Source organism: Poromitra crassiceps (genome assembly GCF_964638095.1).
Source record: "Poromitra crassiceps genome assembly, chromosome: 21".
Taxonomy (NCBI): domain Eukaryota; kingdom Metazoa; phylum Chordata; class Actinopteri; order Beryciformes; family Melamphaidae; genus Poromitra; species Poromitra crassiceps.
In genome coordinates this window covers 25151974-25174505 of record NC_139638.1, presented here as the reverse complement: position 1 = coordinate 25174505, position 22532 = coordinate 25151974, and the positions used below count along the sequence as shown (strand labels likewise).

The 22532-nt window shown below is 44.1% G+C and overlaps 2 protein-coding genes and 1 pseudogene across 5 annotated transcripts in view; 1 reads left to right on the top strand and 2 right to left on the bottom strand.

Moving 5' to 3' along the window:
* Positions 1-8530, bottom strand: part of golga2 (golgin A2) — a gene marked incomplete at its 5' end in the record, with an annotated part of 36598 nt that extends 28068 nt beyond the window's left edge. For 2 of the 3 annotated variants that reach the window (XM_083657813.1, XM_083657814.1), the window contains 2 exons: positions 7114-7251; positions 8454-8501. In XM_083657813.1, the coding sequence (XP_083513939.1) occupies positions 7114-7251; positions 8454-8501 (186 nt within the window). Of the gene's footprint in view, positions 1-627; positions 697-7113; positions 7252-8453 lie in introns of all 3 variants that reach the window. The other variant, XM_083657815.1, reaches the window with a different exon arrangement.
* Positions 8531-9734: 1204 nt separating this feature from the next.
* Positions 9735-10337, bottom strand: LOC310795349 (heat shock protein 30 pseudogene; annotated as a pseudogene). Its single transcript has one exon. The product of its transcript is annotated as a heat shock protein 30 pseudogene (transcript).
* Positions 10338-12212: 1875 nt separating this feature from the next.
* LOC310795747 (endoplasmic reticulum chaperone BiP) lies at positions 12213-17485 on the top strand. Its single transcript, XM_083657819.1, has 9 exons — positions 12213-12337; positions 12861-13013; positions 13490-13721; positions 13847-13984; positions 14698-14810; positions 14927-15317; positions 15431-15668; positions 15778-15945; positions 16636-17485. The coding sequence occupies exons 2-9, from the start codon at positions 12898-12900 to the stop codon at positions 17208-17210; spliced, it is 1971 nt and encodes a 656-aa protein (XP_083513945.1). The 5' UTR covers positions 12213-12337; positions 12861-12897; the 3' UTR covers positions 17211-17485.
* The last annotated feature ends 5047 nt before the right edge of the window (positions 17486-22532 follow it).

Genomic DNA, 22532 nt, shown 5'->3' with positions numbered 1-22532 from the left:
TATTGTGTGGCAACAAACCGCATTGACAGCTGATTGACAGGCTGACAGCTGACATGAAGTGAAGTCTGTAATACTGGTATAGAGCTCACGTTAGGAGCACGCTGATAGGCTTTAGCTTGTAAACAACCTACGGTGGCTCGTAGTGGACAAACATCATGACATTGCGTAACGTTATAGCCCCCAGATGTCCGTCAATTCTTGTGCCTGTTGACGAGCGATTTAAACAGAGCGATTCCAAAGGGTTGAATCGAGCGACGGAGAGAAAAATAAATATCTCGGTGTGAACGCAGCTTTAATGTGGTGAGTGACTGAATTCACACTGCACTTCCACAACACTGACCGCTAAGCTCCTCCCCCCCCCCCCCCTCGCCCCCATGCAGTGTAGAAATCACACCCGAGTCCTGAACCAACCCATCCTCTGCTTTTGAGTGTATGCGACAGAACAAGTGCACTTGAGGTAAAGGGGGAGATGGGAGAACAGGAGAGCAAGGTACTACTACATCATCACAATATCACAATATCACAGAGCAGGTGAGAAGCAGCTAGTGGCTGAGTGAGGAATGCTAACAGGAAAAACAGGCAGGTATGAAACAATGAGGGGGTGGGGGCAGAAAGAGAGAGGCTCACCTGACTGTTGCCATAGGCAGGAAGGACTAGTCCATTGCTTTGACTAAGTGCTTTCAGAATACTGTCAAACTACAGGGAAGAAGAGACAGGGGAGAGGGGGGGTGAAAGAGATGTGAGAGGGGAGTGAACGCTTTGAGGAAGTGACAGAGATACAGGCTAACAGACATACAGGTTAACAGACATACAGGCTAACAGACATACAGGCTAACAGACATACAGGCTAACAGAGATACGGGCTAACAGACATACAGGCTAACAGACATACAGGCTAACAGGAAGTGACAGAGATACAGGCTAACAGACATACAGGCTAACAGACATACAGGCTAACAGACATACAGGCTAACATACATACAGGCTAAGAGGAAGTGACAGAGATACAGGCTAACAGACATACAGGCTAACAGACATACAGGCTAACAGACATACAGGCTAACAGACATACAGGCTAACAGGAAGTGACAGAGATACAGGCTAACAGAGATACAGGCTAACAGAGATACAGGCTAACAGACATACAGGCTAACAGACATACAGGCTAACAGACATACAGGCTAACAGGAAGTGACAGAGATACAGGCTAACAGAGATACAGGCTAACAGACATACAGGCTAACAGGAAGTGACAGAGATACAGGCTAACAGAGATACAGGCTAACAGACATACAGGCTAACAGAGATACAGGCTAACAGAGATACAGGCTAACAGACATACAGGCTAACAGACATACAGGCTAACAGGAAGTGACAGAGATACAGGCTAACAGACATACAGGCTAACAGACATACAGGCTAACAGAGATACAGGCTAACAGACATACAGGCTAACAGACATACAGGCTAACAGGAAGTGACAGAGATACAGGCTAACAGACATACAGGCTAACAGACATACAGGCTAACAGACATACAGGGTAACAGACATACAGGCTAACAGGAAGTGACAGACATACAGGCTAACATACATACAGGCTAACAGACATACAGGCTAACAGACATACAGGCTAACAGACATACAGGCTAACAGGAAGTGACAGAGATACAGGCTAACAGAGATACAGGCTAACATAGATACAGGCTAACAGGGCCACAGAGAGACGGGGGTTGGAAGTGATTTGGAGAGAGAAGGGGTTTGTAATGGGAGCAACTAAGGCCATTATTATGCTCCATCCACGAGGTCAGGAAACACTGCTGCTGTGCACCTCATCCAGAGGAAGCACTGCTGTGCACCTCATCCAGAGGAAACACTGTTGTGTGCACCTCATCCAGAGGAAACACTGCTGTGTGCACCTCATCCAGAGGAAACACTGCTGTGCACCTCATCCAAAGGAAACACTGCTGTGCACCTCATCCAGAGGAAAAACTGCTGTGCACCTCATCCAGAGGAAAAACTGCTGTGCAGCTCATCCAGAAAAAACACTGCTGCTGTGCACCTCATCCAGAGGGAGCACCGCTGTGCACCTCATCCAGAGGAAACACTGCTGTGCACCTCATCCAGAGGAAACACTATCCAGAGGAAGCACTGCTGTGCACCTCATCCAGAGGAAACACTGCTGTGCACCTCATCCAGAGGAAACACTGCTGTGCACCTCATCCAGAGGAAACACTGCTGTGCACCTCATCCAGAGGAAACACTGCTGTGCACCTCATCCAGAGGAAGCACTGCTGTGTGCACCTCATCCAGAGGAAACACTGCTGTGCACCTCATCCAGAGGAAACACTGCTGTGTGCACCTCATCCAGAGGAAACACTGCTGTGCACCTCATCCAGAGGAAACACTGCTGTGTGCACCTCATCCAGAGGAAACACTGCTGTGTGCACCTCATCCAGAGGAAACACTGCTGTGTGCACCTCATCCAGAGGAAACACTGCTGTGTGCACCTCATCCAGAGGAAGCACTGCTGTGCACCTCATCCAGAGGAAACACTGCTGTGTGCACCTCATCCAGGGGAAACACTGCTGTGCACCTCATCCAGAGGAAACACTGCTGTGTGCACCTCATCCAGAGGAAACACTGCTGTGCACCTCATCCAGAGGAAACACTGCTGTGCACCTCATCCAGAGGAAACACTGCTGTGTGCACCTCATCCAGAGGAAACACTGCTGTGCACCTCATCCAGAGGAAACACTGCTGTGTGCACCTCATCCAGAGGTTTTCCGATAAAATTAGAAAATAGCAAAACCTTCCTGATGTATCATGTTCACCGCAGGCTAAAGGCTTCTGCACACCAACTCTGTATTTTCCGTCCGAATTTGTGGCACGTTTAAAAAAATAAATACCACCTCATGTTGTGTCACTCACGTTTTTACACACTGACTCCGAAACTTTCGTCCGTCGTTACAGTTTACGGAATAGGTTTGAGCTGTTTGACCCGTGCGTGTCGGAGAAATGCCGGTGCTCACTCCACTCACTGACCCCTCTCCCCGGGGAGCGGGGCCACAGCGGGCACCACAGCCGGCTTGGCGAGGTGAGGGTGAGCACGGAGCCCCTGTGTCCAGTGTGATTATATGGTTAACATTCCCCGACCTGCTGCCATCTGCCTGCTCCCGTCCATATCACCGCTGCTGCAGATCAGCCACAGCTGCCTGTCACCTGTCAGCATGTTGTAATGTGGATACAGGGGAGGGCGAATATTTGTCTCGTATTGCGAATAGAACGAGGGGCATAATAATAAAACGTATCAGAGTCAGACTCAGTGTGTAAGGTTTCTTGTGTGCGTAACAATTTTTCTTTTTCAGATTAAAAAAACGCATACGGGAAAAAACGGACTGTGTGTGCAAAGACCTCAACGCTGCAAACAAGGGCTACGTGCGTGTAGGGCTGCAAGTATCGATTATTTTAGTAATCGAGTATTCCAATGATTAATCCGAGCAATCGGATAACAGATTACTCGGTTGCGGTTCAGGCTGAAAACACAACGTAATGTTAGCAGAAGTGAGTAAAAAAGATAATAAAACTAAACAACAGATAGCAACATAGCAGCTAGGCTCTGTGCTGGGATCCAGGAGGCTAGCTACCCCAAAGCCCAAGATGACTTCATCAAATGTCTTCTTTTGTCCTGACCAACAGTCCGCAACTGATTATCTGACTATCTTTAGATAATCAGTTTACAGTCATAGAAGACTAACGAAACCAGAACATAGTATACTCACATTTACATTTGAATGTTTGTATTTTTTTCCTTAAAAATGTGTCTTAAACGATTATACAATTAGTTGACGATTAATTTCCAGTCGATCGAATAATCGATTCATCAATTAATCGCTCTACGTGAATCCTTCACTTTACCGAGTACACACTCCCAAACTAGTGCCATTGTCTTGGTCTTCTTTAGGCTGCACCTTTCCAACGCTTCCAATGTGGTACTGTGGTGTCCCAGCCTGCTGCTCAGCAGGATATTTACGCTTGCTTTACAGTGAGCTCTACAAACTAAGCAAAGTCAACTAGCTCCCATTTCCCAAAACCCATAACCTGTGCCAATTCAGGACACGGTGTTCCCTTTTTCAAAGGGTCAAGAACTGAACTCTGTTTGATTACTCTCAATTGTTGCTGGCAGGTACTCCCATGTTTGTTTATTTTGCTAAAGTGTATCAATCACGGAAAAGATCAACTTAAGCGTAGTCGAGAGAAATGATATTCTACGAGTCTGTTCAAGTCTTGCCCAACGATTGGTTCAGTTCAGACTAAGCAGCTGGTCTGCCTGCTGTCCGTCCCATTGGGAAGCTGCTCACACTACAGAGAGCCAAAGTCACGCCCCCTTCCGGGTTAGGCATATGAACCAAGGGATTCAATCCGACATTTCATAAAATGCTTAGTTTGTCAAAGCAAGCGATTCAGCTATATTTAGAATCAGGAGAGACCATATAACATTTCACTCAGACTAACAAAAAAAAAGGGGGGGGGGGGGTAAAATAATCTTGACGTTTGGTTTTTAAGTTTTGTAGTTTATTCTTAGCTGTTCCAGTTTATTCTGTCAAACTTTTTATTTATTTTACTTTTTCAGTGGCCCAAGATCATTTCTATAGCTTTATTAGAATCAGAATAAAGCCAGTCTTCATAGCCAATTATTATTTCTGTCCTTGGCTGCCTGACCTCTCTGCCATCCAAACCTTGTTTCAGTGCTACTGTCTGCCTGGAAACGCAAATATTTTTCCATACTCTCTTCTCCTTTTTCCATGCTTTTCCAGACCTGGAAATACTCAAATCAAATTCCATACTTGTCCATACTGTGTAGGAACCTTGGTTAGTACACACAGTTAGACATGTGACTACAGCTTTCACATTCAGGGGCTGACATCCAGATCTATTTTACACATGTCATTCCCGGGCCAGCAATTTTTAAGTCACTAGCCCAAATACTTAAAGTTAGCATATCAGTGCGTTTTCTCATTCAGACAAGCCTTCAATTATAATTCAGACATGTTAAAAACAAGTCATGTCGACACTGCTCTTACGGTTAAGATTATTACATTATTATGAATATATTATGATCAGTATGAGATGATTAGGTTTGGTGTGGGTCAAACCCTATGTCCCTAAAAACAGCTGCCTCCCTACTAATCATGAATAGATACTGCTACTCATGATAGCAGCACTCAAATAGCCTATCATGTGTAATAATAACAGCGGAATCTATATATCTATTTTCATCATTCATGATTTTATTTCACTGAAAATATACTAATATCACATAGCATTTCATAGATACAGCAACTGATAAGCCTGGCTGAAAATAATGCACGTTATGACAGATTTGTTACAGCTGAGGCTAAAAGTCTATGTGCGGGACTTGATATAATTTATTAATGAACTTTCACCTCGTTTTCATATGGTGGAAATTGTCTACATATGTTACCAAACACCTCGCCCTCTGCAGCATGGAAGGTGTCCTGAGTGTGGCTGTGGTTCTGATCAGTGAGGCTGAAACTTCACCCGTCTCTTTCTCTGACATTCTCCATCTCTCTCCTCCAATGTCCTTCTCTTGGGTACAGATCGTTTTCCTCCTGGCACCTGGCCGGCAAACACGGGCGAACGTTGCCACCGCGCCGTCAACATTCGGGCACGCTTGATCGAAAATAGGAAAGAGTTTCTCGACAAGATAGTAATTCTGTCATATCATTTCCTGACCGACCACCATATAGTTTTTTGATCACTGGCCAAGCAGGGGCACTAAAAGATTGTTATTTACTGGCTTAGAGCTCTCAGAAAAGACGACGGGTCTGTGGGGCACGTGGCAACGTCAAGCCCTGACGTTGGAGGGGTGAAGAAAGCGCCTGGCTGTGCTATGCTTCAGCCTACATGTTCGGTTTTCACATACTAGGGACGTCGCGCGCTCCATTCCTAGCGCTACGCCCGTCCTGCAGCTCGCCAAGCTGGCCCTGCAGCTCGTATTCAGCAGATCGGCCACCACGCGGCCTTGCCCGCAGCTCGGCTGCTGTATGGCCAATGAGACCAGCATCACTGATGATGTCAGATTTATGACATCACTGATGATGTCACAGTGGTAAAGGTAAAGTCCCACTGATTGTCCCACACCTGAGTGTGCGAAATTTGTTCTCCGCATTTGACCCATCCACTGGGGGAGCGGTGAGCGGCACCCAATTCCAACCCTTTGATGCTGAGTGCCAAGCAGGGAGGCAAATGGGTCCCATTTTTATAGTCTTTGGCATGACTCGGCCGGGGATCAAGCTCACAACCTCCCAGTCTCAGGGTGGACACAGTGGGATTTATGACATCACTGATGATGTCACTGTGGGATTTATGACATCACAGTGGGACAATCACAGTGGGACAGAGAAACAAACAGACAGAGCCCACAATGGCACGAACAGTGGGAGGAATTTGCCTACGAGCACTTGGAGATCTTTTGTGTGCAGCTCTGTCAGGTGGAGTCACTTTCAAACTCTTCACGTCCTCAAGTGTTGTGGCTGGAAGCTTTCCTCCTAATGCGTATTGTGTGTCAGTGTGCTAATCTAATACTGTAGCAGCCTTTTCGATTTAGTTTAATGTTGCCTCTCTAATCTTTCGATATATGATTTGTTGGGGCTAGGTTTAGCTTTGAGAACTAGCAGTACCACATTATCAGTGTTAACAATGATCAAAGATAGGCTATTTGTTAAAGTAATTACACTTTTCTCTGCATAGTGTAAGCAGCAGATATACAGTACAAGTTGGATTACCGGTAGATGCATTTTAAAAAGCTATACTGGTATAAAAAAAAGAAGAAATACTAATTTTTAGGAAATTTAGGAAATTAAAATGATTTTCATAGGGACAAACACAGTACGGACTACAGGTTGACGGACAGGACAAGGAGACAGGCGGATATACAAGAACAAGGACAGACAGGTTGCTAACTGACAGAAAGGCAGGTTGCTAACTGACAGAAAGGCAGGTTGCTAACTGACAGAAAGGCAGTCCTTCGGGCCTTCGCTGACTGCCAAACAAATAAATACACAAGCAGAAAGATGTGGATGGTGACTTACATTGTCTGGAGAGTTTCTGTCTGTTGAGGACGCATCGGGTTGGCTTCCTCCCTTCACCTTCCTCTTCTTCTTGGCCCCGGATCCTCCTCCTCCTTTCTCTCCTCCTACAGGAGAGCTCTTCTGCTGGAACTCCTTCAGCTGAGCATCAAAGGAGAGAAAGACGCAATAGATACACCCGTGTGAGTGATCAGTATAACCAGCGGAGACTGTAGTCAGTCAGCTTGACTGAATCAGGAGATGTAACTTGTGACAATGGAGGTCCTATTCAAGAGAGATCCAGCTTCAAACAGGCTGGTATGCATGGCCACTGCCCACTAGTTATTGCCTTACTAGTATCACTTACGTGGGGAACAATGGCTAGCTTGTTCAAGTCCTTCCCCAAAAATGCAGTTAACTAGCATATGGATAACTATTAACATATGAATAGACTGTGCAGTTTAGCATCCATGTGAACGGAAGTGAGGAATGTTTCCCTGTGTGAGTGAGTGTGTACTATTAGCATGGTGACAGCTGTTTGCGGGTGAATGGGGGAACTAGATAGATAGCTACAGGGAATAGCATATCCACAATACTGGAGGCTTGAGCCCCAGCTAAATGTTATTATGAGTTAGCAACACCACCAAGCATCCACGAACACGGCGGGGCAACAACAAACGCTGACGAGTCATTTCCTGAAGCTAACGTTGACATGTAATCGTGCCATCTTTCTCGCTAGCCAGCCGGCCGGACACAGAAAAGGAAGAGGGGGTGTCAGCTGTCAAAACAGTCCCCGTCATCTTAACGTTAACCTGCTCGTGTTAACTAGCTAGCTAGGCTACAAAGCGACCAAACTATTGTCTGGCATCCTTTAACAACACGCCAACTGGATAGCAGCAAGAGTTATTATTAACAAGCCACCTATCCATTATTAACGTTAGCCAAGCTCGCTAAGGTTCACTTGTAATAGTTAACTAACGTTAGCTAGTTATAATGTAGCCCGGACAGACACCCGAACCCGTTGAGTAAATACCATGAGTTGACCACCAGCAAAGAACAAGCGAATTAGGTCGATATAAATGCTTCTAAGAACTAAAAAAGAGTACATAATCTCCTAAGTATCAGTCGAGGCCCGAAAGAAGCCCCGGCCTCTCCTGCGGATTGACGCCCCCAAGAGGAGCCTGAGGTCCGGGATGGGCGACACCACAGAGGTCGGACGACGTGTAACGACAACACCCCTCCTCCATTACAAATCAAACTCTAAAGAAATGAAAGAAACCGCCGACAACACCGAGCCGCTCCAGAGAGACACATCCAGCGCCCCCCCCGTGATGCTCTGCCAGGTTGAATGTCAAATCATTTACCTTTTTCTTAGCTGCAGCGAGTTTGATTTGCCTGCTCTGGTCGGCCATCCTGCTGCTCCGCTCCAAGACAGCCGAACCACGTCATCAGTTTGGGGTCTGCTGCTGATGCCGGGCTCTGCCGTTAGGGGGCGCAAACCTAGGGCTTCACCTGCATAAATTGCTCAGGTGGGGACCCCCCCCCCCCCCCCCCGGGAAAAGTGAAGAGACAGAATATAAACTGAATAACAAAATATTAGAGACTTACAATGTCCATGAAGTAAACTGATGGGGTGAATCATCCATGTAAAGCCAGTATGACTTATTGATTTCCTAAATGTAGCCTATACCAATCACAAGGTGGGGGTGGGGCGGTGGGGGTGGGGGATGAAGAGAATCTGACAAGTTACAAAAGGATTTTAAGCTTTGAGAGAACTGAGATTTGGATTGTGCAAAAGGGACTGCCACTAAACATTTGGAGGATTCCCCTAATAATGTGCAGTCTGTGTACCTACATAGCCTACATCATAAATACCTCATGAGTATACACACAGAGTAAATGCACCCCTCACCATTCCCAACCCAAAAGGTCAGCAACCCCCCCCCCCCCCACACACACACACACACACACACACCATATTCCCACCCATCACTTCCTATACCCTGGGTTCACACAGTTACAATAAATATACATGCATACATCGCCATACACACATAATAAGTGTATGATCTTTGTCTATATTGGTGGGCATTGCCTTGTACTGGTCAGACTGGAGGTCATACATGCAGTTTACACGTCCCTCCCTTTCATTTAGGCCTACCATGCAATATTTCCCTCCTGTCACTGGCCTGTAGTATGGGATTTTCCCAATGTGTCTTCTTTATCCTACCCTCTGGGGTAACCGCAGAACCCAGACATAAGCTTTGTGTCTGTGCTTTAATTCTATCATTCCATTTCTTCATGCCTTTGTAAATCGAATTGTTCCTAATGACTTCATATCGCTTTTCATGTGTTTGTTTTGATGAGTGCTTTTAAAAAACACCAATGTGTTGGGGTTCTGAGGGACCCCTGCCAAAAGCGCCACATTTCAGCTATGCCGTTTTAATAAATTAGATGGACCTATAGATGGTTTCTATTTTCAGTTTCTTTAATCTCAACAGAATTGTTGTCTCCATCATGAAACTCATTGGACACCAGACATAGTTCAGTTGTTATTATATTTATTAATTACACAACATTCATTAAAAAAAAAAACATGAGCTCTTCTATGTTTACAGTTCATAGAATTTGTTTGCAACAGAAGATCAGTCCATCTTGTCAGCAGCAGTGTCCTGCTCCTGCTTGCTGGTGTCTGTTTCTGTGCTGCTGCCCCCTGTCTGTGAACAGAGGCTCTGCTGTGTCTCCTCCTCCAAGCGCCTCTCGATGCTCAGCTCTCTCACTGGAGGTTTTGCTGCCTGGATGTGGAGCTTCCCGTCTGGAGCCAGGCAGCAGCTGATGGCTTCAGGATTCAGCCCTTCAGGCAGATCGACCTCTCGTCTGAACTCCTGCCATCTGTAAGAGTAGGAGCCTTGGCCGTCCTCCTGCTTCTTCTCTGTCTTCCCACTGACTCTCAGCCTCCTGCCCACCTGCTGGACATGCAGCTCCTCTGGGGAAAAGTCTCCAGTGTCCAGGGTCAGGGCGAAGGGCTCGCCCTCTCTCTCCAGCTGCATGGTGGGAGTCTTGTCTTGCTGCATCTCCTCCTGGATCTTCTGTTGAAGTTTGTCCATCAGCTCCAGCCTGCTGTGCATCTCTCCTGTATGTTTCTCTGCAGTGGAAGAGGTTCAATCTGAGGCCACAGACTGTGTACAGGCCAGTAGAAGTGCACGCATGGGCTGAGGGGAAGACTGGAATCCATTTGAGTGCACCATCTTCAGTGTCTGTTTAGTGTTAGATCCTCTATTTTCTGCAATGAAGCTCTGTTAAAAATGTCTGTTCGTCTGTTCTGTGTTGGCTGTGTAGTGTTGCTTCTGTCTCAGCAGTGGGACTCCTCCAGGCTTTATATTCTGTTTCCAGGAAGTCCAGTAACTTCATGAACTTCCCTGTCGTTGCCACAGTCTTCCACTAGGTGGAGGCCTTACTCAGGACTCCTGAGTCAGGACTTGTGACATCACTGCACTATTCAGGATCTTTCCTGCTGTTGTCTAAAGCACTGACCTAAATAGACCTGAAGTCAAGAGAATCCCAGCACAGAAGAAAAGCAGTGACAAGAATCTATAGGACATATTGGGGTCAAATCAACTATTTAAGAAAAGCAGATTTAGCTGTAGACCTATTGCTTTTCCTGATGATGGAAAATAACTAATTGGTTGTATATAGGCTATGTGTTTCAAACTTGAATCTTAAGAAATGTCCACCAGTGGTGCATATTTGTATGTGACTGTGCATTTGTGAATATCATTTTGTTTGAACTCTCCATATAGTCTACTACATAGCCTATTGAAATGTTGGCAGTTACACAACAATAACCAGAGAACAGCACAAATATACACACTCAATGACAAATTATGACGCAGGGTCATAACATCTGCCACCACTTTCGCCAGGGATTAGCACAATGGTAATTATGCATCGGCTACATACAAAATATTTTCAATATAGACTATTATACTATATAAAACATTGCCACTTAAAAATAAACATTTGCATTTTGAGAATAGACAGAACAACAAACTCAATTGATGTTATTCCAACTACATACATTAGCTTATGCAAATATGACTTACACAGTATGTTAACTAGTGTAGGCCTACACGTATGAACAGGGCAATAGCTCTAGGCTGATATCTTTGGCAACCATAGGCTACCTACCTCACCTTGACCTATTTAGACATTTGGGATAGGCCAAATGTATCAGAAGAATGCAACCAGGTTGATAATTTGGTTTCATAATAGAATGTATAGCCAATACAGTAGGCTACTTTAGGCTACCGATAGTTCATGCAATAGGCTACTGTAGGACTACAAAATAATTATATGAACAACTGTGATTAAACAATACCATATGGGCATAAAAACGAATAGTTCGATTTATAGGCTACTGTAGGCTTGTTTTTTTTATTTCAAAGTAAAACTATAGAGGCAGAGCCTGTACATTCACTGATGTAATTTACAGGCAATCTAGTTCATCTCATGTTATGTAACTTGATTTCCTTGTTGCTACATACTTACACTGGGCTTACACATGTCCTACACATGTCTTACTCATTGCAGTGTCACTACTATCCATAATTGCATGCCCAACAACATTAACAAATAAGAAAGAATATATGTCCTGATGAATGAAAAGAGACACAAACTTCAACTGTATGAATGTGAAAAGCCCACCTCTCCTCTTTTCAAAATACTGGCACTTCATTGCACCGACTGTATTCATGAATTTAGTTTGACACATGGCCTATCGGCAGGCAGCGGGACAGTAATGTCAAAGAACTTGCATTGATAAGAAATGACAGAAAGAACTGTTCCATTGCGAAATCCGCCATTTTGGCCTGGAAAAGTCCACCGCTGGTTGGCTGTCATGGACGGTCTTTTCAGGCCAAAATGGCGACCGCGACGTTGAAAAGTTATTAGACTCTACTCTTGCTTTCAATACTCTTTGGTCATGACGTTGACTTGACAAAACGCGTACCAATCTGCGGCGGCCAGCATGCCGGGTGCAACCAATGAGAGCGCTCCAACGAGCTGCTGCGCGGCCAATCACAGGCCTCCACGATGGGGAAGATATGACGGCTTATATACGGAGAGCACCATTCATTCAACATCACACTTCACATCCACAACTTGAGAAAACAGAGAGACGTGTACGAGATACCAGACTGTTTCAGTTGAGATCGCGCCAAGGCGGATTCATTGATTGTTTGCTGTTAAGGTACGTGCCAAATATATTAATGAATAGTCAATGCGAACGTATGTTTTTGTGGCAAAAAAAAAGAGTCAAAAGTGGTGTACAGCTATCAGGCAGTCGGCTATGTCAAGCTAACATTGAGTATTGCATACTAGATAATGGTGGCTTTAATTCGCAAAGGCCAGGGCAGCCAATATGATCGAGAAGAATTGTGGATATTTTGCGATGATCTGCAGAGTAGCGTACTTTAACGAGTACTTATAACAAGAACGGTTCCTTCTGTTGGTCTTGCTATAGGCACCGCTCACGTTAGATGGAAAAATGGTGTTCATTATCGGACGAGGCACTGGGGCTCCACCCCATCTAACGTTACCTAACGAAGCATTTTTCTGCTTAGATGAGGGTTTAGCACCTTTCTGAGCCATGCTTTCAATATATTAGCCGGATTGCGATCCGCATAATACAATCAACATTGCTAGCCCGTATTTCCACGTAGCATAAGAGCACACGTCATCAACACGTCTTGACATTGTTTTCTGTTCCGCAGATTTCTTCATAGGATTTGAGCAAACATACAAGCAAAGATGAAACTGATGTGCTTGGTGTTGCTGGTCGCCGGCACCGTGTTTGCCGATGACGACGACAGGAGGGAGAACGTGGGAACCGTGGTAGGAATCGACCTGGGGACCACCTACTCATGGTAAGAGGAAATGGTGATTTCTGGCTTGGCTGGATGTAGAGCTGCAACTAACGATTATTTTCATTATCGATTATCTGTGGATTATTTTCTTGATTAGTTGTTTGGTCTATAACATCTCTCTATTATATAAAAGGGAGAAAGTGGGCACTGTTCTGTCTGTTCTCTGTTTCAATTTCTGTCCCACTGATGTCATAGGTATTGTGCATCAGTGATGTCATAAGATTGATGTCATCAGTGATGTAATACATTGCCCCACTGATGATGTCACAATGTCTATGACATCATCAGTGATGTTGTTATTGACCAAAATCCTCTTATGACATCATGATGTCATTGGCACATAGACATTGTGACATCATTGTGATGTCATCAGTGATGCAAAGTTGGGCAATTGTGTGCTGCACATGCTAATAGGGCTTAAATGAGTAACGTAAATGCTTTGCAATGATAGTAATTCCTAAAACTCTTTGCTGCAGTGTTGGAGTGTTCAAGAACGGCCGTGTGGAGATTATTGCCAACGACCAGGGAAACCGCATCACCCCATCATATGTGGCCTTCACCAGTGAGGGTGAACGTCTGATTGGTGATGCTGCCAAGAACCAGCTGACCTCCAACCCTGAGAACACAGTCTTTGATGCCAAGAGGTTGATTGGTCGCTCTTGGGCTGACCACACTGTGCAACAGGACATCAAGTTCTTTCCCTTCAAGGTAAGTTTCTTATTCTGATAGTATGTTCTTAAGTGTGTGGTTGTAGTGTAGTGGTCTGAAGTTATTTAAACTGTGCTTTTGGCGGAAAACTTTCTAAATTGATGTTTCTTCTGATTGCTCTCTAGGTTATTGAGAAGAAGACCAAACCCCATATCCAGGTCGAAATTATTGCAGGCCAGACGAAGACATTTGCCCCTGAGGAGATCTCTGCCATGGTGCTGACTAAGATGAAGGAGACTGCTGAGGCTTACCTGGGCAAGAAGGTACAAACATTACTTTCCATATCTAATCACACAATATCCCTTCCCCCCCACCAGTAATTACCTGCTCCTCATGGCCGACACCGATAAGAGAACTGAGAATTAATTTCACATTTTTCTATTTTAAAAATACATTCATAACCTGTCGTTTATGCACACCTGAGGGTAATAAAGGCTAAGATGTAGTGAGCAAAGAGGGATGATTTGATATATTCCCCGTGGCTCTGTCCTAACCAAATCTTAACTGACATCACGATTGTGAACACAACAAAAACCGACATCACTAATTGTGAACACAACAAAAACAAATGGTTCTGACTGACTCTTCACATTTTAATGATTATCTTTTCTACTGAAGTACATCAAGAAACTTTACAAACATACTTCGGCTTTTATAGAGCATTTTGCCCAAGAAGTCAAATGAAAGTCTTTGACATAATCTGTCAAATCAGATGTCAATGTATTAAATACAGGTTACTAGAAGTAAAGTGCATCACTCAATATAAAAATGTATGACCCCTATGTCATTTTATGCTTAAAGGTATACATTTTTTCCCTTGTAAATAACTCATTCTTATAGATATTCTTATAGCCATTATTTATCAGCTATAAAAATACAGATACTGTAATAGCCGATAAATATAAATTTCCCATTATTGGCCAATAATTTAACCCGATATATATTGTTGATTTAATTTCCCCTTGTGTTTCCTCAGGTCACACATGCTGTGGTCACTGTCCCCGCCTACTTCAATGATGCCCAGCGTCAGGCCACCAAGGATGCTGGAGTCATTGCTGGTCTGAATGTTATGAGAATCATAAATGAGCCGTAAGTGTCTTATGACGACCTTTATCATCTGCTGTCATTTGAAGGCACTCTGGAAACATTTTCTTCATGATAATTCGACTATTTTCTTATATGTTCTTTTTACTTGCCTTCTCCAGGACTGCTGCAGCTATTGCTTACGGCCTGGACAAGAAGGACGGCGAGAAGAACATCCTTGTGTTCGATCTGGGTGGTGGCACTTTTGACGTCTCCCTCCTCACCATTGACAACGGCGTGTTTGAGGTGGTGGCCACCAACGGCGACACTCACCTGGGAGGTGAAGACTTCGACCAGCGCGTCATGGAGCACTTCATCAAGCTGTACAAGAAGAAGACTGGCAAAGACGTGCGCAAGGACAACCGTGCGGTGCAGAAGCTGCGTCGTGAGGTTGAGAAGGCGAAGAGGGGACTGTCTGCCCAGCACCAGGCCCGCATCGAGATTGAATCCTTCTTTGAGGGAGAAGACTTCTCTGAGACCCTGACCCGTGCCAAGTTTGAGGAGCTCAACATGGTAAGTTGGCCACCTCATCAGTTGAGACTGAATTATTGCACCACAAAAATATTCTGGGTGTATACAACATTGCATTAGGCAAGCCTTTTTACCTTGTCCTTTATTTTGTCCAGGACCTGTTCCGTTCCACCATGAAGCCTGTCCAGAAGGTAATAGACGATTCTGACCTGAAAAAGACCGACATTGATGAGATTGTCCTGGTTGGAGGCTCCACCCGTATCCCCAAAATCCAGCAGCTGGTGAAGGAGTTCTTCAATGGCAAAGAGCCCTCCAGGGGCATCAACCCTGATGAGGCTGTGGCCTATGGAGCTGCTGTGCAGGCTGGAGTTCTGTCTGGAGAAGAGGACACTGGTAGGTCTTCTTCCTGAGATTGTATAGCTGTGCCACTGCATCAAGCTTGCAGAATATCAGACCAGACTTGGGCCATTTTACTTAAATGTTTCTTGTTCTTCTGCTACAGGTGATCTGGTTCTTCTCGATGTGTGCCCCCTGACCCTTGGTATTGAGACCGTTGGAGGAGTAATGACCAAACTGATCCCCAGGAACACTGTGGTGCCCACCAAAAAATCCCAGATCTTCTCTACCGCCTCTGACAACCAGCCCACTGTCACCATCAAGGTCTATGAAGGTAAAACTTGGACCACTTCCTGTAAACTAGCCAAACACAATGGAAATAATTTTCACAAAATATTTAATGTGTCAAAAATAGATTGCTTCATTCTTGTATATTCACCTTATGTTCAGACGCGGGGGTGGGCCAAATTCTTCCGGGTCGTGTTAACACTTCCGGCGGTCACGGCGCGAAATATGAAAGAACGTCATGAAGAAGAGTTGTTTTTGTAGCGGACAGTGCAGGGGGTAAAATAAATAACATAGCCTACTACTTTGAGCTCGGTACACAGCAAGCAAGCGAGTATCCACTGTTAGCCAGGTCAGATAACGTTATCATCGACAATGACGAGCACTTTCTTGTAAAACATACCTGGACTCCAACAAAGAAAGCTTTTTACATCTATAAGACCTGCAGACATTAACGTAATTCCCTGGAATGCGAGACTTAACGAGCCAGTTACATGGCGTTGCATTCTTAGACATTGCCGTTTGCTTTTATTTGGTATGTTACATACAATTGGCTAAATGATTAGTTAATTCAGAGTTAGATGATATTGGAGCAGCCTTTTTCTTTTCTTTTTTGCCGGAAGTCGTCACACGACCACACAACCGGGTCAAATGGGCGTGGCTACATAAGGTGAATAGGCTGATATGAGACATGTTGCATAACTCTGGATATGGTTATAACTTTCAACTCTCTCTTCAGGTGAACGTCCCCTGACAAAAGACAACCATCTGCTGGGCACCTTTGACCTGACTGGTATCCCTCCCGCCCCGCGTGGTGTACCCCAAATTGAGGTCACCTTCGAGATTGACGTCAACGGTATCCTGCGCGTCACCGCTGAGGACAAGGGAACGGGCAACAAGAACAAGATCACGATCACCAACGACCAGAACCGACTGACCCCCGAGGATATCGAGCGCATGGTGAACGATGCCGAGCGCTTCGCCGACGAGGACAAGAAGCTGAAGGAGCGTATCGATGCCCGCAACGAGCTGGAGAGCTACGCCTACTCTCTGAAGAACCAGGTGGGCGACAAGGAGAAGCTTGGCGGCAAGCTGTCCGACGAGGACAAGGAGGCCATCGAGAAGGCGGTGGAGGAGAAGATCGAGTGGATGGAGTCCCATCAGGACGCCGAACTGGAAGACTTCCAAGCCAAGAAGAAGGAGCTGGAGGAGGTGGTGCAGCCCATTGTCAGCAAGCTTTACGGCAGTGCAGGTGGACCCCCGCCCGAGGGTGGGGAAGGTGAGCAGGAGGAGAAGGACAAGGACGAGTTGTAGGCAGGTAGAGGTCAACTCAAGTTCTCTGTCGCCCCCTGCCTCTCTGGTAGTGGCACTTGGATGTGGATGTACATAATGGACAGATTGGACTCAAATGGTGAGAGGAAAGGGGTGGCGATAAGCGACCACACTGAATCTTCTTGAAAGACTTTTTGAAAAACTATTTCAATGTGTGTGAGGGTTCTCTTCGCTGTGGTGCGGAGATATTCGTTGGCCCGGATTCGAGGCTTGCTGCTGCTGTTCTCAGGCAGTCCCGAAAGGGGTTCCGTAGAGGGGAGGGGCTTAGTGGGGGGGGGGGGGGGGGTGCTGCTCTGTGGGTTCAAGGGCTTGATGTGTACACAGGCAATGTTAAGTTATTTATTGAATCTGGTCATTGTAGAAAAGCCTTTCTACTGGAAAGATAAATAAATGTTTGATACAAAACTGATTTTGTTTCTCTTATTACATGAGTTTATATCTCTACAGGGTATGACTTTTGGCATGATCTATCTAGGTTAAAAAGTTACCTCTTACACTACAAGGCATATGGTATGCCTCATCATCCCAGTATGCCTCATCATCCCAAACACTCCATGGATTTGAGAAACATAGCCACACCTGAAAATAAATATTTTTATTTTGAGAATATACAGAAACTAATGTCAAGAAAAACACAATTGATAGCCTGTTATTCTAACAAATCTGATATTTGCTGCAAATACATTTCTGGTCACACTCTGGATGGTGTTAACATACTATGCAATAGCTTTGGCAATCAAGTACCTCACCGTGATCTATTTAGGCATTTAATATACGCTACAGTATCACAAGAATGCAACCAGGTTGATTTGGGTTCATAATGGAATCAGGGGCACCACGGTTTGAATACATTTGGGACAGAGCCCAAGTAATGGGGCTGAACTGGGGAGGGACACATGGCATGTATTTTATCTTACAGATCAAACTGTTTAGGGGCGATAACTGCAATACAAGCTAAGTTACACTTCTATACAGTTGACTTGAATATATATATTTTTTAAGATCTTCATTTCATGGAAGATTATCAGCATACTGAGCAAAACAAAATAAAAGGCTGTAGTGAAGCCATGCATACTGAGGGGATCTGGGCTTTGGTTGGTGTGTGGCTGCTCTCTGCTGTCTCTCTGACCCTGAGTACATCAATTTCTTCTTTTCCTTCCTATATTTATAGAAGGGACAACATTAGGCCTACCTTTAAAAAATACAATTCACATGTTTCATGTTATACCTGTACTAGCATTTTCCCATTTGAAGGTGATCTGTATTACAATTTTCTGCCACTTCCCTCAAAACAGGCTCAACTTCCTCCTGCTAGCTAGAGGAAACATGACATGCTCTCAAAAATCATGCATTATCATTATTAATAATTATCATCACCATCATTATATTACATGTGCTGGATGAATTGATTCTGATTGGCTGGAGGATCAATTTCAGGGAGACCAATGATTTCCTTGAACAATGAACTATTGCATTGAAAAAAGAAGGGAAACTAAGGCAGCTTATAGAACAATTAAAATTAAATTAAATTGATCACACTGTCATACAGCCAGGGTGCTTAGAGTTCAAATAGTCACTGCAATGTGTAATGTAATTATTCAATTGTTGATGCTTTTAGTTTTCAGAATATTTTAAGAACAAACAAAATTACATGACTGAAATACCTTCACATCTACTCATTTTTGATGTAGGCTAAAAGGCAGTAGCTAGTACAATGCAGATTAGAAATAATTTTCCATGCACTTCATATGATTCTCCACACTAGTGTTGATGGACCTTAGCAAGAGATCACATATTTCTAAGGATCAATGAGGACAGAGAAATAATTCACAAAAAGTAAAATATTTTACAGTTTTATTGCTTAGAGACTCAATGCTTCTGAGACTGGGAAGACAACCTCCTAGGATGGTCTGGATTGTGTCTTGGACCTGGCCTCTGCAGATGGGGCACTTTTTCAGCGAGGGGGCGCACTCCTCGCACACCACCTGGTGTCTGCATGGCATGAAGAGGATGTTGACCTCTTTAGCCATACACACTTTGCAGGTCCACCCCTCCTTCAGGCGGCGCATCTGCTCTTCCATGGGCAGGTCTGCAGAGACGGAGACAGGAGGGTCAGCAAAGGAAGACGATTTGAAGAACACAGTAGATAGAAAACTGATGACACGCAAACGGACCTCTGATCTGATACTTTGGTGATCGAAACGTCAATAAACTGACCGGGAGGTTGACTTTTCAGTAGGGATGTCACAATATATCGTCCCACAATATATCGCGATATCAAAACGTGACAATACGTATCGTTGAGATGAAATCTCATATAGCGAGAAAAAGAAGCTGAACATGCTGGCACTGATCTGCATCTGATTGCACGCTCGCTCTCCTTTTCATTGGTTTGTTTGAACAGACGAGGGACGTTACAGACACGGAGGATGAAAATGGTGAAATTACGCAAATTAGCGTGGAGGATGCCCCATCAACTTACAAATCGATGGCAAAAAAATATTGTTAAAATATCGTATCGTATCGTTATCGTGAACCCAATATCGTATATCGTATCGTATCGTGAACTGATGTATCGTGACACCTACTTTTCAGTGTGCTGACTTTATTTCTTTACAGACAGTAATATTGTAAAGTAACTTATTACTTTCAAATTAAGGTAACTAGTAATATGTAGTATATTACATTTTGAAAGTAACTTGCCCAACACTGCTGAGTTTACATCCACATTAACCCCTATTAACCCCACATTAACCCCTATAGCCGGCGTGTTGAAAATGAAAACACTCTCAGCTGTGTCTCACATCTCCCTCCTACACACCTGAAAGGGCAGACAGTATCAAATGACCATTCATGCACACTGGGCATACAGCAAGCTGGGTGTGTAGTGTGCATAGGAATTGTATTGATTTTATTTTACAGTGGCACTTCCGGGAGAAAACACTGACTATACTCTCAGAGAGAGAGAGAGGGAGAAGGAGATAGAGGAGAGAGACTGCATTCAAATAATTCGTAATGTTTTGATGAACAGAGAGAAATCCATACAATTGTGGCCCTCTGTCTGGCACCAGTTTTGGAACAGCTTCCACCTGTGAGCGGAAGCCAGAAACCTCAGTGTGCGGACTTTATTTTCTTTTTACTGTTTTGTTTATCCATTTGTCCGGCACCTGCCTTTTGTAGTAGAGGGAGCGTACCTATGTTCCCCGGGTCCTATATTCCCCGGGTCCTATGTTCCCCGTTTTTGTGGGACCGGGGAACATAGAACCCTTCCTAACCTCCCCCAGACCCTAACCCAAAACCTAACCTCTCCCACCCCTCATGCCTAAACCTAAGGTCGGCATTGCGGATAGACACCCCAAATGTTACGGAGAGTGTTAAAAACGGGGAACATAGGACCCGGGGAACATAGGACCCGGGGAACATAGGGATGACCCCGTAGTGGATGTACCTTCCTCTTCTTTATAAAAACTGATTTAGTCCCCATGCCCCCATGCGAAAATTCAGGCTGAGACATATATATATATAAAGGCTAGATAGCTTACCCGCGCTGCCGGCCAATGGAGAGCGACGTCGTCGCATGGCGGCCATCTTGCTACAGGGAGCTACTAGGAGTTATGAGCATCTGTTGTTGGGTTAGTATGGCAACATCATATGATCATAACTCCTAGGGAAATGGATGAAACTGCATGAAACTTTGTGCCTGAATCCCTCTCATGGCATAGATGCTTCGGTTTAATTTTGGTGTAATTTGGAGCCCATCAAAAAAATAGTGTTTTTAGTGTTTTTTTGTTTTTTTTTGGTCTATCTCGGGAACGGAATATGCTTGTAATAAACCAAACCGTTTGTAAATCCGTCAAGATTTCAGCGAGTTATGAGTATTTTTGTCTGTGCAGGTCACCAGCTACCATAGAACGTACCAGAAAGGCACTGTAGCAAGATGGCGGCCGTTCAACGACGCTGCTGACTCCGCCTTAAGCCATCTAGCCTTTATATATATCTATGGGCTGAGAGCCCCAAATCCAAAATGGCTACCATGGGCCATGGAAAATATCTTTTCAATAGTTTGGCCCAGAGCCGTATAATAGAAGAGTTCCGACATCTCCATTCACTCCAATGGACCAGTTTTTTTTCCAGGAAGTAGAAAGTGGAACTCTTGAGTGAAAGAAGCAGCACTGTCGAGTTGCAGCAAAATAGACGGTTTGTGTTGTACTTTGAAAGGGTTTTTCATCTCTTGAATCAAATTGTACATTATCAGCTTTATTTTAGCATGCAAAAGTAGCGCGAGACCCATTCCTGGCTGTTCATTGGCTAATGAGTTTCGCATTTTGGTCCTCCGCTGATGCCACTCTCTTACTAGAGGACACTAGTTTGGCCTACAATGCTGCATAGTGGTTTCTAGGACTTTTTCGGGTTGAGGAATTCAGAATTACCATAATGTTGTTTGATGATTTGACCTATTTGTAACCTTCAAATCCAAGATGGTCACCCATTTTCAGCTCTTAAACGTCCATTTTTCAAAGTCATCCTAGATGACATATTAGGCTCGAATAAAAGCTCTGCTCATGCTGAGTTGAGGTATAAACAGGACAACCTGTCAGTAGCCTACATAGAGGTCATCTCAAAAATATTAACCTTTACCCTTTTTTCTTTTCTTTTTTTTATTAACAATATAGATGTACAAAATATGTCAGACAGACAATAACACACACATCACCATACTTAAGAGCTATAAACAAACAGAAATGAATAAGACATAGAACAATACAATACAATAGCCTAATTAATGTTTACAACGACAACTTGACATGTTAGAATAAAATAATAATAAGGACAGACAAAATGACATTAGCAAAAATCAATTTACAGGGGTTACATCAAATATGTTTCGGTAATATTCTAAGAACCTGTTGCTTTTTTATTGTTTACAAGAGCAAGCGAATTAAGCAATGAGTTGAACTCAATCAAAAAGATGGGGAAAGCCGGCCGAGTACCTAAAAACTTCTGTTTATGAATAAAGAATTTTCCAAATAAAATAAAAAAATTACAACATAGCTTAGAGATTTGTTACTTGTATTGTCATAATAACAAATAACATCCAAGAGTAAAACAGTGGGTAACATTAGTGAGATTCAAAACATGAGAATTTAAATCAGACCAGAATCGCATTGTTATATTACATTGGAAAAAAAGATGGATCCAAGTTTCATCAGCTATTAACCTTTACTCTTGCTTTCAAAACTCTTCGGTCATGACGTTGACTTGACAAAACGCATACCAATCTGCGGCGGCCAGCATGCCGGGTGG